A 15409-nucleotide genomic window follows, 5' to 3' on the forward strand; every position below is an offset into this window, starting at 1 on the left:
TTGTTTAGAATGTTTGTTCTCTCTTTTTTTACACCTGTAAATCTGTGATGGGTCAATAAAGTTTCCTCTTCAGACCTTCCTTCAGACTTTCAAAATGTGTTTCACTTATACAATACATCTTTTCTCACCGACCTTGAACCCTGAAAGAGCTCTTGTTCAAAAAGGAGTAGGACTGTCACTAGTCTCCAGATAAACTGTTCTTGTCATTCACTACAGTGTAAAGACCCTCCACGTGTCACGTGGAGCATGCCCAACATGATTACACAAGCCATTACACACACATTTATATCAGTAGTTAAAGCACACCTCTTGATTTAGCATAGCATTTATTTATTTATAGAAATCTAGTGATTATTGTATACGATGGTTTGATGTATGTTCCAGCTTCTAAATTAGCCATTGTATTTTGCAACTGACTTGCAGACTCCTGCTATAATGTCAATAGATAAGCGTCTTTCTTATGCAATATAATTGTGTGTGTGTGTGTGGAGGGGTGGGGGGTCTTACCCTGGTGGTCTATAGAAGGTTTGGATGCTCCAAGGATCCTGGGAGTGGCCACACCCATGTCCAGCTCTGTTAGCTTCAGCTCATTCATGAAATAAGGCAGCTGGGAGAGATGAGAATACAAACACACAGCTTATCAATTATACTATACAGATAGATAGATAGATACACACACACACACGCACACGCACACGCACACACACACACACACACACACACACACACACACACACACACACACACACACACACACACACACACACACACACACACACACACACACACACACACACACACACACACAGTGTTTGTTCAGTAATACTCTGTTAGGGTCTCCCCTTTTCTCCAGTTCTTTATTAAACACAATACATTTTCAGGTGCGACAACAATTTCATCCAATCAGGAGAGGGAACTTAGACAGGATGCAGGATTTGGAATGATACAAAGAAATTAGCGGAATTGGACCTGTAATTGAAGCTGATAAATAGATCCCTTTACGGATTTCCAGGTTTACCAAAAACCTGGAAAGACAGGGAGGCCCCTGGTACCGAACAATCATGATCCAGCCATGTTATTGAACAAACCTCTATACAGCAGTGATTATCGCCACAATATAGAGATATAACTCTTTTATAACAAAATACGTTTTGGTTTTTAACCAGCAAATATCACATTACACTAACTTTAACTTATTCCTAATTTCACGAGGCAAAAAAACCCAATCAAAGCAGTTCTGAGGTGAAAGGTCAGAGTTCGAAGTCATCACTACAGTACCAAGAGAGGTCCACTCACCCGGATCTTGCTGAGCTTCATCTGGATCTTCTTGGTGACCACCTCTGCCCAGTAGGGCTCTCCCAGGAAGTCCCACAGCACGCGGCCCAGTGCTGCGTTCACCCAGGCCACGGGGTCCACCTCCTCCTCCACCACGGGCCGCGGCACGGGGCTGCTGGTTAGCTGATGGTGGGAGGGAGCAAAGGTCACGTTAAAAGCAAGTAAATGGAGTCTGCTGTGAATTTGTCTTAAGTATGGAGGGAATCTTGCAAGTGCTTTACATCACCTAAGTGGTAATGGAGTTGAGTAATGAGCGAGGGTCAAGGTGGTGTGTGTGAGTGTGTGTGTGTGTGTGTGTGTGTGTGTGTGTGTATATTTTAGGGTTCCCACACGTTTTTTAACAATGAATTTCCAGAATATTTAACCCAATTTCCAGGCCTATATAACAATCATTCGGCACAATGATGAGTATCTTGCTTACAATGTGAGCTTGTAGATCTGTTATTTTGTGTTTTGGGAAAAGTTTTTCATCAACAAAATCAATAGCCACAAACGATGCATAGCCAACTATTTTTCCAGAACCCTTGATAAATTCCAAACCTTTTCCAGGACTGTTTTTTGTTTTTGTTTTGTTTTTTAAAATATTTTCCAGGAATTTCATGACTGTGGGAATGTATGTATGTGAATGTATGTGTGTGTGTGTGTGTGTGTGTGTGTGTGTGTGTGTGTGTGTGTGTGTGCACATTCACGTGCCCTACCTTCTTGCTAGTCCCGGGGCTGCTCTGTGGACTCTGGAGGATGGGGCTGGAAGGAGGCATGGGGCTGGAAGCTTGCGTTGGCACTAGGGTCGCCATGTAGATGCTGTAGTCCAAACCCAGAGGTTTGGTTTTGGCACTACCTGCTGCAGCCGCTGTTGTTGTTGTGGTTGTTGAGGAGAAGGAGGAGTCCTTGTTCCAGGGTAGAGATGCCAGAGCCTCGTCCAGACTTCCACGGCTGCTGCTGCGACTGTGGGAGGTAAGGGCTGTGTCACCACCAGACAGAAGGGACACAAGAAAGACCCAAAGGTTATTTTAATGGAGCTAAGGGCTGTGTCACCACCAGACAGAAGGGACAGAAGACCTGACGACGATTCTACAATGTCTTCTAAATCCTGATAGTTTTCTGAAAAACCTGTTTCTATGTCAGTGATTCTCAAATATATGTAATTGGCTGCCGACCCCCATCTGAAAATATGCTGTTCCAGGGACGCCCCAGAAGCAAATCTTTGAGTCAAAATGTTCGCTATGAAAGAATATATATTCAAAGATTTGCGACACATTTTCACGATAGATAAAATAGCAGATCTCAACCGTCTGGGCACCTAGGCTGCTGGGCCAGCCTGACGGCGTGCTGCAGGTTCGACTCCAGATCCCGACGGCCTTTGCCGCGTGTCTTCCCACCATCTCTCTCCCCATTTCCTGTCAGTCTACTATCAATATATCAACAAGTTGTGAGCACTTGGTTGAGCTTGTAGATCTGTAGTATAACATAATGCTTAAAAACGGCAAAAAGGGGTTCCCGTCCAGAATGGGTTAAAATGGGGTTTCTTTTTTTTGCACAATCCTATTTTCCCTCTACACCCAAGCTCTTTGACAAAAACAGCCAATCTATAAGCTCGCAATGCGCTGCGTTGTGAGCTTGTGGATCCGCTCATTCCATTCATTTGGTTAACACTAAAGGCTTATTCTGTTTTAGGTGATAAGGTGACCACCAAAACGGTGGTCAGTAAAGGCTCATTCAGTCTGGATTTTCGGCGGTGAGGTGACCGGGGCTGAAATAACGTTGTGCGGTGGTGAGTAAAAACAGAGAGAAGGGCTGGGGCGGTGGTTTGCTCTTCACCGCGGCTCATGACGTCATGTTGTAGTTCGTTTGTCACCTCACCACCGAAAATACAGACTATGAATGAGCCTTTAGTCACTTATCACTGCGGCGTGATGTCATGTTGTAGTTTTCGGTATGAACAGGCCTGTAATGAATGATAGAATGATTTGGCAGCACTGCAGCTGTGCACACTAAACCACTCTGGGCCTTACCGTTCTTACTCCCCGCAATACTAGCACTTCTTTTCACTTCCGCCTTGGGCTTGGAGGCCAGCAGAATCCTCCGGAACCAGTCCTCCTTCTCCCTGCCCGTTCTGCCGAACAGGTAGAGTGTCAGGTCCTTTCTGGGGGACGATGACGGCGGTAGGGCTCCTCCCACTCCCTCCCCTCGGTCTTCGGTGCCGGGCCCCGCCCGCTCCTCGGCGGCTTCACATCGTTCGCCCTCGGCCTTCGACATGAAGTTGTCCTGTTTCCCCAATTCAATGCAAATGGGATATTTCTTGTTCCATACCCGCTTCCTGGCCAGGCTTTGAGGGACCAGGTATACCTGAGAGGAAAGGATTAGAAGGCATGACTGATCTTGAAATAACTCATTTGCATGTACAGTACCAGGGCTAACATTAACCAGCTCTAGGACAAATCCTGGTCTCTAAACTGCTCCCCCTGGCCAGCCGGGGCACCTGAGGGAGGGGAAAGGAACTGGTTGGAATAACGTGTTCCTTCCACGCGCTACGTCCAACCAGGGAAACTCCCCCCTGTCAGGTGTAAAGGAGCAACTTGGACACTCAGGCATGAAGGAAGCATGAGTTCAAGTCCGTTGCTCTCCCCAGTTTGGCGGAGGGTGTGTAGAGCCCAGGATCACATTAGATGATTGACACAGGGGTGAAGAATGAGTTACAAAATCGTGGGATAAAAAAAACTAAACAAACAGCTCTAGGACAGAGGTTCTCAACCTTTTGAGGCTGTGACCCCCATCCTGAGTCCTGACAAGCTCCTGAAATTGTGGCATTACATTTTGTTTGACTCGGTTCCACAAATACATATCTACACATGTTTTTATTTTTTTGTTTAATTTTATTTCAACATTTGTTTTCATAGTATAGTTTGTTGACGGAATGTAGACGGCACCCTGGTTAGCGCCCCAGCCTGTGGCCACTCAAGTCGCAAGCGGAGCCTGCAGCACCACCTTCCTGCTCAGGTCTGCGGAACCATTGCGGCTTAGGAATCCACCACTCCTGAATGAAGTGTCTGGTACTGGGTCCTGGGCCTGGTGAGAGCAGGAGTGGACCATGGTCTTTCCCTAATGGGACTGATCGAGGGTAGCTACTGGGACGTAAGTCAGGACCTGAGTGAGGGGTATGATGTTCGAGAGACCCGAAACCTCGATGACCTTGCGATACATCACTGAGGATACGTTCCAGGTGCATCCATGCGATGTTTTTTGTTATAGTATTAAAAAGGTCTTAAAAGTCCTTAAATTGTCACTTCACTCTTACTGGGGACCCTCCCCAAAATAGAGTCATGACCCACAGGTTGAGAGCCGCTGCTCTAGAACATTGTTGTTGTGAATTCTGCAATCACTTGTAATTAAACAAATGTTCTACTTTAGTTATTATTATTCATTTGATCTTGACTACTAGACGACTTGAAAGTAATCTATGCAAATGTTCATGCAATGAATGCGTGAAACGTTTTTGCTATCATTTTCTGTAACATTTCCATGCATGAAACTATGCTGAGCCGACCAAAAACACCAACACATAATGTACATACCTTACTGTCTACAAGGTCGTAGATCTTTTGGCTGATGTAGGTGACGTCAGGCTTGCGTTCATTATGGGTGGCGCGGCGGGGGATGTTACGGTTGGGTTTGGACAGACGCAAGATGGAGCCTTCCAGACGGACATAGACGGAGTGGGTCAGTGAGGCGTGATAGGACTCCGGATCATAGTTCATAATCTCATTCATCCAGCCCTGCAGAGGGAGATGATGGGTACATTTTAACATGAGAAATTTCTATCCAATAAATATAACAAGCAGGTTACTTAAAATGACTCTTAATTTAGTCTGTGTATCCTTTAATGACAGACTTTGTAAGAGTAAAGTACGCTCTTTCTTCAAATGGTTGACGTCATTTTTTGAGGGGCGCTAGCATGTGACAAGCAAGTCTATGGACTTCTAATGTTTGTTTAGGGCAGTAAATGACAACGCAAGAAGTCATCTCGATGATATAAAAACATTTATTTCATTGAACATGCCCTCCAAAATCAGGGCATCCATCACTTCACATATGAGTGTGATTTTTAAATTCAATTAATGTTTGTTTAGACTAGAGCACTAAATGTCAACATATAAATCTTGAAACTAATTTTGTTTCATACAAGAAACAAGCCAGGATGGATACAAAAGCAAAAAAGCGTGTGAAGTGAGGCACCCCTCACTTCACACGAGTGTGATTATTTTATTCTCCTTTTGATGAGTTTGAGATTTTGCATTATTCAGCTAAAGGATGCCCTCAGCTTGGCCTGAAAAACATATTTCTTATTTTGCAAAAGAAAATCTATAGATATATGCACTGGCACATGCTATTTTCTCTCCTTCTTTCTTCTGGCTCTTTATTGGGGGTCTGTTTCACATACTTAGAAGCCTGTATACTGTCATAGGCAGCTAATTTCAAACAGTAGCTATCCTATCCCTGTCCATGTAGCAATCCCCGTCCCTGCTCTCTCTCACGGATTTATCAGCATCTTTGAAAGATTGCCGAGAGGCATGGAGACAGTTTGCCTATTGTGGTAAGATCAAACAAGAGAACTACTCTGACAGCAAGAGTGCGAGAAGAAAAATGGGACATGGTTAAGTCATATAACAGAGAAAAAAAAAGAGATAGATATTCAGAAGTGTCATATATATTCTTATCCCTACGCTGAGTGCAGATCAGGTCCAAATACTGTGTACTCTGAGAGTAATACTAAGCCAGCAATCTGTGGAGCTGTAGTGCAAGGGGTCAAATGATACATGGGACCCATTCCATTATGTCTGCTGGCCTTTGCGTTCAATACAAAGGTGACATCATTTGGAAGGCGGCCATGGACTGTGTGGGGTGACCAGACTATATGGCGCAATGGCTGCCTTGGGGGTCACACTGGCAGGCTAATCCTTAGGATGAGCATTAGGAGTGGACAAAGAACAGGCTAACAGCCTTTGTTGCTAAACTACAACCCACAGAGGCTAGAAACCATTTGAGCCATAATGCGTCTAAATGAGCCGACTGGCTGGTTTCCTCAGGTAATTTATTGGCCATTTATACTGACAGAGCAATCAACCATGACTATAGCCTCTTCTTTGTTCCACACCGATGCAGACAGATCGATGGAGGGACAAAGCAGAAGCAAGGATGATCACATTTGATGGTCCTTAATAGATTTTCTTCATGAAATTACATTTAGTTTACTAGCCACATTGTGGCCTTTTATACTGGCCATTATAACAGCCCTTTGCACTGATGCCAATGTGAGAGCGCGGTGACTGTGATGTCACTGATGATAATGATGGGCACTTGAATCTACAGTATGTTGTAAGGAATGGGTCTAGTCTACTTTACTGTGTAGTCAAAGTTTTGAAAACATCAAACAGGTGACTCCTCCCCCATATATACTACATATTCTATTAATCAACCAGCATATTAGGAACAGAATGGATTTTAAAAAGTTAAGGGGGGAAAAAAACAAGTCACCTTAAAGATGTTTGGCTCCTTGATGTCCAACTGGGCCATGTTCCACAGCTCCGTATGATGTCTGGAATGTCTCAAACGGTGGACAGAAGGCTTTGGTCCTGTCAGCCACACCACCCCAATGGCTAAAAGGAATCCCAGTCCAACCCCAAGCAGCATTCCACCAATGTAACTGGGCAAGGGTAGTACAAAGTAGCAATAGACTAATGCTGTTAGGGTGATGAGAGTGTAGCGTGGAACACTTGGTGCGGACTCTTCACTTTCGGATTCATCTTCACTGCACGGCTCAGTGGCAGTGCTGCCCCTGTGTAGCATTCTACTTCGATTTGGCATCCCAGTAACATCTTTCCTATCCCCTCTGTTGCCGTCTGTACATGTCTCAAAGTCCTCATTGTAGAGGATGCAGAATTCCTCATCTTCCTGCTTGGCGAGAGCAGACATTGAGCACTTGTCCAAAGACATGGACCCGAGACATGATTTGTTGGGGCTCTTGGCGTCACCCACGTTTTGACACGGCCATTCAACCTGACCGGATGCGGCACTGTTAGGGCCTTCCCCCTGCCAGTCGTTGCCCTCTTCCTCCTTGATACAGTAGCTGTTGTTGTTGTTGTTGCTCTCCATGTTGCCGTTGTTCAGACAAGCCATGTTAGAGAGTTCTGTGGGACTGGTCGAGAGAGCCTTAGGCCGATAGATCATGCTGCCACTCCCGACAGCGCTGCCGCTCTTCTCATCTATCATCTTACTCAGGAGCTGGAGGGGTTCGTAGATGGCCTCAGACAGACGGCGCTTGGTGTCTTCAATTCGGGCTTCGACGTCAGAAGAGACCTTGAAGAAGGAGCGACTATCCTGCGACGTTTGCTGAGGCAAAGGCACTGTTTTGGAATCGCCAGTCGATGACACGGCAACGGTTGGCATGCGCGACTGGGTGAACTGCTTGAAGCGTTGCAAATTGAGGGATTCTGGAAGACGGTAAGACGAAGAGGAGGACGAGGAGGAGGACTCCTGTGAGGTATCCGAGGATAAGGATTTGACAAGGTTCTTCATAAGCTGTCTGTGCCTTACCGTTGGAGGGGCGGGAGGAGGGAGCCCCTCACGAGGCTCAAGGTCAGAGGAGAGAGACTTCACCATGCTGAAGAAGGGTTTGTCACTGGGAAAGGGAAAGCTCAAAGATTTAGGCCGAGATGAGGTGGGATTTGAGCCTCTCCGTTCAGTGGGAGCGTTGGCATTCTGATGATCCAATTCCAAAGCTCGACAAAGTGCAGATGGCGGTTCAGGAACAACTACAATTTTGGCCACAGAGTCCAATGGAATCCCTTCAAACATCTCTTCACTTGCCTCTAAGGCCGTGGCGATGTTCGAATCATCCTGATCGGGACAGATGAGGGAGACAGAAAGTTTTTCTTCCTCCTCCTCTTCCTCCTTCCCAAGAGCCGAGAAGTGGATGGTGATGGTCTCCCTGCTGAGCGATCGCTGGACCTCAAGCTTTGGGGCAGGGGCGGGCAGCCGTGGATGTGGGTCAGTGGACTGAGCTCTGTCTCCATGGCTAGAATAGTGGGTTGTCATCGCAGTTTTCCCACCGAGTTACAGTCTGCCAAGAGAGAGAGGAGACAGTAGGGGAGAAGGGATTTAGACACTGATCTCAATAGAATTAAATAAAGCAATCTTTGTTGTAGTTTCACATCATCCTAGCCTAATGTCAAAATAATGTAAATTCATTACATTAACGTGTAAATTCATCAGAAGAAAGAAAGAAAGAAGAGATGCTGTAGGAGATTATACACATTATTTCCTGTAATACAATCATCTACCAACCGGTTGATTCAGCTGTGATGACTGCTTGCATGGAATGTGACTCATGCATGTCTTCTATTCCTTTAGACATGTTGGTGTGTGTGTGTGTGTGTGTGTGTAGATCTGTGATTTGGGGGAAATAGAGTAAGTACAAATCGCTTTTAAAGTGCATCACGCACACACACACACACACACACACACACACACACACACACACACACACACACACGTGTAAATCACTGCAAACACCAGATGATTACACCTGTTCACAGTTCACACTCACCTCCTGCTGACTGACTTAACACACAACACAACTGTCGGTCATTCCAAAAGAAAAACAAAAAAAAAACCTTGGCATCTTTCTTAATTATTTTTTCTTCAGTACAATATTCTTTCCTCTCATTTGTTCTATGCACAAAAATGATGATTCTTCCAATTCATCTTCCCTAATCTCTCTCACATCTAATGTTGCTTCCCATGAGTGGGTGCTTAAGTTCCTGTTCACCCATGTGAATAATAAACGGGAACGCAAAAATGTAACCAGATCGAGACGCTATACAGGCCTATCTGCCTCTTGGAACTGGTTCTAGATTAGAAAAGGATGGCATTTGGCGAGGAACATGAGATATATCAGGAACACTCCTACTCTATAAAACGCGGTGATCCTGTGACTGTGACTTGCATTCAAACCTTGACCTACAAACATACACGTCAAAGATTGCATGAATTTCCCCACCAGTCTTAACAGCTTATTTCTTATCACTTAAGGTTGTAAGAGTTCAGGGAAAGCTGTGAAAAACACTGCATACTGGTATGTATGGCATTTATCCAATAGTTTTTTAATAGCCTGCTATGAAGACTAGACAATATGAATGAAAAAGAATCATGCGTGATTGTGACAAATTTCACTGGTAGGTATTGTATTTTCTTAAAGTCTACCGTAATACTATTAAGTAAAAATGTGAAGAATATTATATGTATTACACCCAAATTGACTCCCCACCACACCTATGTAGGCTCATTGTCGTCTCCGCCAGGCTGAAGGCATGGCCGAGACTATGTTTTCGCCCCCGTTAGTCCATCCGTGTGTGTGTGTTGTGCGTGTCCTTCCGTCTGTGTACAGATAATCTCTGGCACCGTTGGCCCGATCAACGTGAAACTGTGCACACACACACACACACACACTCGCACTCCTTGGAGGCCAGAGCAGAACCTCTGCCCCAAATCTTTTACATCGGCCAGTTATAGCTCCAGGAAGCCGATATTTGCAAAACACATATCTCCTCATGGTGGTGCTACAACAGCCCATAATGGCCTATAATTCTTGAACCGTAGGTCTTACAATAAACATATTTTTCCCTGGATAACTTGGATCATGACACAACGTATTGGCTCTTTGTGTGATGGATATAAATGTATGCCATTTTCTTCTTCAAAACACACTTTTTCCTACTACTCATACAGACTTTTGGCCAAACTCACACACATCGGTAGGTACACATTCTCTCTGCTGTCATGTGATCAAGATGTATAAGTTAGATTTTTCAGATCCAATTCCAAGTGGCTAGAAACCAAAGTTTGCCAGCCCTGGGTAGGCAACCTGGCCTGTTGGAGACATGTGCCTTTTCTAGTAGGCAAATGTACTGTATGTCCTATGATTCTACCATTGGAAAAATAACATACCTCTGCTTTGCTTAAAAATAGACCCATCTTTCTTCTATTTCTGTCGTGTTAAGTGCACAGAAGAACTGATCAGCCTCCCTACCTCCAAATGATTACTACTACATTCATAATGCATGATATCTGCAGAGACAGTCAGGGAGTTATGGATTTTCGCTGCTTGTTTGAAACAATGTACTTCTGCGCAACAATTAGGAATCCTACTATAAAATGTTCATCAACCATCGTGCTGTGTAATCCGCATATTTCTCCTCTGTGGGTCGAGCAATTGATCCAACTCCCACAAGGCCATTGACCATTAGCATATGAAGACGGTGACAAATTCCCCAAATTTAAGCTGTTTATTAGCTTTTTGTCATCTCTGTAAGTAAGCAGCGGAGATTGTGTGTTCCTCGGGCCATGTTGTCACTTTTCATTTTTGGGTTGGTGGGTTGTTGATAGAGGACACGCAACACCTCCGGAGAGGAAATTTCTTTCATTCGTTTGTTGAGGAAGATGGACACACTGTTGTCCTTCTGTTCGCCTGTGCAAGGAACCGAAGGAGAAAGACAATAGAAGTCATCATAATAGGTTGTTTACAGACATTTGGCAATGGCAGCCTTGTCCTGACAATCGAGGTGGCATCAGGCCCAGCCAGACTGGCTCACCCAAACACAGGCCCGACCTGACCACTCATTGTCACATGGTCACGAGTGTGCTACTTGCCCCATCAGGCAGTCAGCCAGCCGCCCGCATCCCTGGCTGGTCAGCCCACAGGGTCAACAGCAGCACAATGACACCATTCTAGTGGGCTGCAAGCCGGAGAGATGGACCTTATTATAGCATCTACAGTATAAAGAGAACATATTAGGCCTAGGCATTATTTTTTTCTCGAGCAGTAGAATCCATACAGTAAGTCAGATGTGTCTTTCTCGTCTCTGTGCTGATGTGCAGACTGGGTGGCGGCCGGTGTTGAATGAACTAATGGTGCCATTGACACTGATGGCACTAATTACAGAAGCCTCATTAGCCCTGGTGTTATGAGCTCATTATGGACATGGTTCACAAGTCTCTCCCACTGCATCTGCATCCAACACTCCGTGTTAATGAGGAGACTTAAAGAGCTATCACACACACACACACACACACACACGCATGCACACCACGTGTGTACATGAACAATCTGGTTATTTAAAGTAAGGGATGTTACAGTAGCAGGCAGTCACAGTTTTGGTTTGAGTCATCAGAGGAAGTTGTTGGATTTCATGGGGCGTATGGGGAGTGGTATGACTGTCCAAGTATTCAATAACATAGGTTGACAGCCTAATTTTCGGCCTTTTGTAACCTTTTAGGAGTCATGCGTGGTTAAAGTTCACATATTGTAACCTTTTCCAGAGTGATATATGGTTAATCTCAACTACAGAACTATAAATGGACATGAAGACGCTTTCACCCTTCACCCTTTTTGCAAAAAAAAAACACATGTTAATGACATTTTAGAAGATTTAGAACACTTTCCTGGGGGGTCTTTATGTGTGTAATATGTGGCTTTAGATATTTTAGATTTTAGCAGTGAGTCCAGTGTCTCTGATGTCATCAACACTGGGCTCACTTCCTTCCTGGACTACAATTCCCATAATGCTTTGGTGCACTGCTCCTCCTTGTGGATAGGGGGAGGGCCAGCTTCCCGGAAGCGCTCTCTTCCGCGCAAGTCGTCCGCGGAAGTGGAGCTTTTTTTCCATCCACCAGCGGTCTAAAAACCCGGTTTTTAAGCTGCACGCAGCCGAAAACGTGCGCAGGTTTTTTGATAGTGTGGCAGTACCCTTACTGAGACAACATGTAGTCCAGGAAGGAAGTGAGCCCAATGTCCATGACATCAGAGACACTGAGCTCACTGCTAAAATCTAAAATATCTAAAACCACATATTACACACATAAAGACCCCCAGGAAAGTGTTCTACATCTTCTAAACATCATTAACATATATATTTTTGCAAAAAGGGTAAGTTTCGCTTTAAGCAGTGACAACGCAAAACAGTAATTGTAGATTCTAGACTAGGGATGTACTAAACTACCAATATATAGTACTTACTCTAAAAAGACAAGTCAACTCATTTTGTACCTGCATTTGAGCAAAAAATGTGGTATTGGGTGATATGGAAAGGAAGTAATCCGATATCGTCATCAGCCTCAAAAACATATCAGTGTTATCTCTACTCTAATCAATAATGTTTTAACTGCAAACACTAAAATAAGAGAAACACTGTGAAAGCCAGAAGTCCCAAGTGTGACGCAATATTTAATGTGTAGCTGGAAAGCACACTGACCAGAACTGCTGACCCACTGTTCCCTCATTCCAAGAGTTACTGACTTTTGACCACAACAATAATCTGAACCAAAGATCATCAATACTAGTCACTCTGCCTAGTGCTTTTAACCAGTGATGTCTTAGTTGTTTTGAAGTCAGGCCTTACTTATTACAACACAAATTCATATAAGATTTTATATTCTGGAGTCTGGACCTCCTGATACAATATCAATTCTTATGGTGACAATTCTCTTTGTATTGCTATTATGTACAGTAAATGAATATTGATTGAAAATATGACCATATATCATTTTGTTATGGAGTTATGACAATATCATAATTGACAAAGACAACCAATTGAGATTCATAACTGAATCAATTATTTGTGCATTCCATGCCATCGTGCCTAGGCAAGCAGAATGTGCATTCTCTAGATTAGAAAAATCTGGTATCTGGTTGTCATGTCAACAACCTATGGCTACTAGTATCAACACATAAGAGTGAATCACCTCGTCTTAAAGGACGGTGCCATGCTGTTTGGGACACTTTGTTTATCTCTAGCATGCAAATAATCAGACTGATAAAGACATTAGCCAAAGCTACAAATGTAGTAGTAATTGCATTCCCAATTCTCTGCATGATTGTTTCATGAATTCTATTCTCAAGAGGAATTGTTTATTGGAGAGGCTTTAGCCTTCACTTCAGTGTATCCAAATTCGGCCAATATTTCAGACTAGGGCTGCATGGCATCATATTCATATCTTAGGCGGTCGTGTATAAATAGACTATATTTATGACAGAGGTGAAAAGGAAGACTTTTCTTCTCTTACATTCAAAATGCCAAATGTATGCTTCCGCTAGAAATAAGTTGCTCAATACAAAAATTATATTATTGAAAATAATCTTTTAAAGCGTATTTCGATTATGGTCCTTTGAGCATAATGTACATGCATAATGTACATGCAAACTGACGTTCTTTTTTTTTGGGGGGGGGGGGGGGCGTGTACCAGAGTTAATGCTACCATACTTCATGCGTGCGTAACATAACACAAAGCATCAGGCCAGTGAGCCCACTGCTCTTTTCACGGGTCACTTGGGAATCTCTTTGAATCATAACACACAACGCTGTGATGGAAAATACCTTCAATGGTCGATCTATGGGACACCACAATACTAACCCGGGCCATTACATCTGATGTTTACATTAAGAGGAAAAGCTAAAATGTTAATTTGTATAATTTGTGTACATTCATACATTAATGAATCACTAAACTATTGCAAGGCCTATCAATGTATTAAAGAAAAGAATACTAAAACCTATTCTAATGAATATAATGGAAGGCCAGTGTTGTTATCTGGTCATTTGAATAGCTGCTTTTGAATAAATAAAATTCCTTTCCGTTTATAGGCTCTGTGCATTAACAGTAGTCTGTTTATAGGCTCTGTGCATTTACAGTAGTCTGTTTATAGGCTCTGTGCATTTACAGTAGTCTGTTTATAGGCTCTGTGCATTAACAGTAGTCTGTTTATAGGCTCTGTGCATTTACAGTAGTCTGTTTATAGGCTCTGTGCATTAACAGTAGTCTGTTTATAGGCTCTGTGCATTTACAGTAGTCTGTTTATAGGCTCTGTGCATTAACAGTAGTCTGTTTATAGGCTCTGTGCATTTACAGTAGTCTGTTTATAGGCTCTGTGCATTAACAGTAGTCTGTTTATAGGCTCTGTGCATTTACAGTAGTCTGTTTATAGGCTCTGTCCATTAACAGTAGTCTGTTTATAGGCTCTGTGCATTAACAGTAGTCTGTTTATAGGCTCTGTGCATTAACAGTAGTCTGTTTATAGGCTCTGTGCATTAACAGTAGTCTGTTTATAGGCTCTGTGCATTTACAGTAGTCTGTTTATAGGCTCTGTGCATTAACAGTAGTCTGTTTATAGGCTCTGTCCATTAACAGTAGTCTGTTTATAGGCTCTGTGCATTAACAGTAGTCTGTTTATAGGCTCTGTCCATTAACAGTAGTCTGTTTATAGGCTCTGTCCATTAACAGTAGTCTGTTTATAGGCTCTGTGCATTAACAGTAGTCTGTTTATAGGCTCTGTGCATTAACAGTAGTCTGTTTATAGGCTCTGTGCATTAACAGTAGTCTGTTTATAGGCTCTGTCCATTAACAGTAGTCTGTTTATAGGCTCTGTGCATTAACAGTAGTCCTGTGTTTCCAGAAGGTGGCGTACCTGTTTTCCTGTTCAAATCTGCTGCCGAGCCAATCAAATTAAGCTATGGGACAGTGTTGATTTGACGGCAAATTTACATAATAAAATTCCATTTCGTTTTAGTCATATTTGAGTCACCTGAAATGTTTTAGTGTTAGTCTAGTTTTAGTCGGCCAAATGTCATACGATTTTAGTCGACTAAATCTACAGTTGATTTTGTCGACAAAAATGCATTTTGGCGGGCCTTGATGGCGTCGTAAAGGCTTATGCATTGTGAGCTTCTAGATCTGCTATTTTCAGAGCGCAACAGCCGAGCACAACCAAACATAAAATGATCTCTTCTCCATCTCCACTAGTCCCTCCCTAACATTTTAGTCTATTTTTGTTTTGTTGACGGAATTGTCAGTATATTTAAATTAATTTAATAGTAAATTAATTTGTGTTCGTCAGCGAAAAACACACTTGACGAAATCAACACTGATGGGACAAGTAGCTGGAACAGGATTACGCACACAGACCCCATTGTGTCTGAGCTGGAAGGGGAAGGGCCATCAGCATAATGTCCAGAGAGACTGGACA

The 15409-nt window shown here is 43.4% G+C and overlaps 1 protein-coding gene across 1 annotated transcript in view; it reads right to left on the bottom strand.

Moving 5' to 3' along the window:
- Nucleotides 1-15409, bottom strand: part of LOC308312959 (testis-expressed protein 2-like) — a 37800-nt gene that overhangs the window by 11613 nt on the left and 10778 nt on the right. The window contains exons 3-8 of the mRNA XM_080759783.1: nucleotides 6868-8452; nucleotides 4908-5108; nucleotides 3348-3681; nucleotides 2034-2296; nucleotides 1297-1458; nucleotides 508-607 (exon numbers count right to left, since the gene is read on the bottom strand). Of these exons, the coding sequence (XP_080615909.1) occupies nucleotides 508-607; nucleotides 1297-1458; nucleotides 2034-2296; nucleotides 3348-3681; nucleotides 4908-5108; nucleotides 6868-8427 (2620 nt within the window). The 5' untranslated portion in view covers nucleotides 8428-8452. The remainder of the gene's footprint in view (nucleotides 1-507; nucleotides 608-1296; nucleotides 1459-2033; nucleotides 2297-3347; nucleotides 3682-4907; nucleotides 5109-6867; nucleotides 8453-15409) is intronic.

Source organism: Protomyctophum bolini (genome assembly GCF_963924005.1).
Source record: "Protomyctophum bolini genome assembly, chromosome: 3".
Taxonomy (NCBI): Eukaryota; Metazoa; Chordata; class Actinopteri; order Myctophiformes; family Myctophidae; genus Protomyctophum; species Protomyctophum bolini.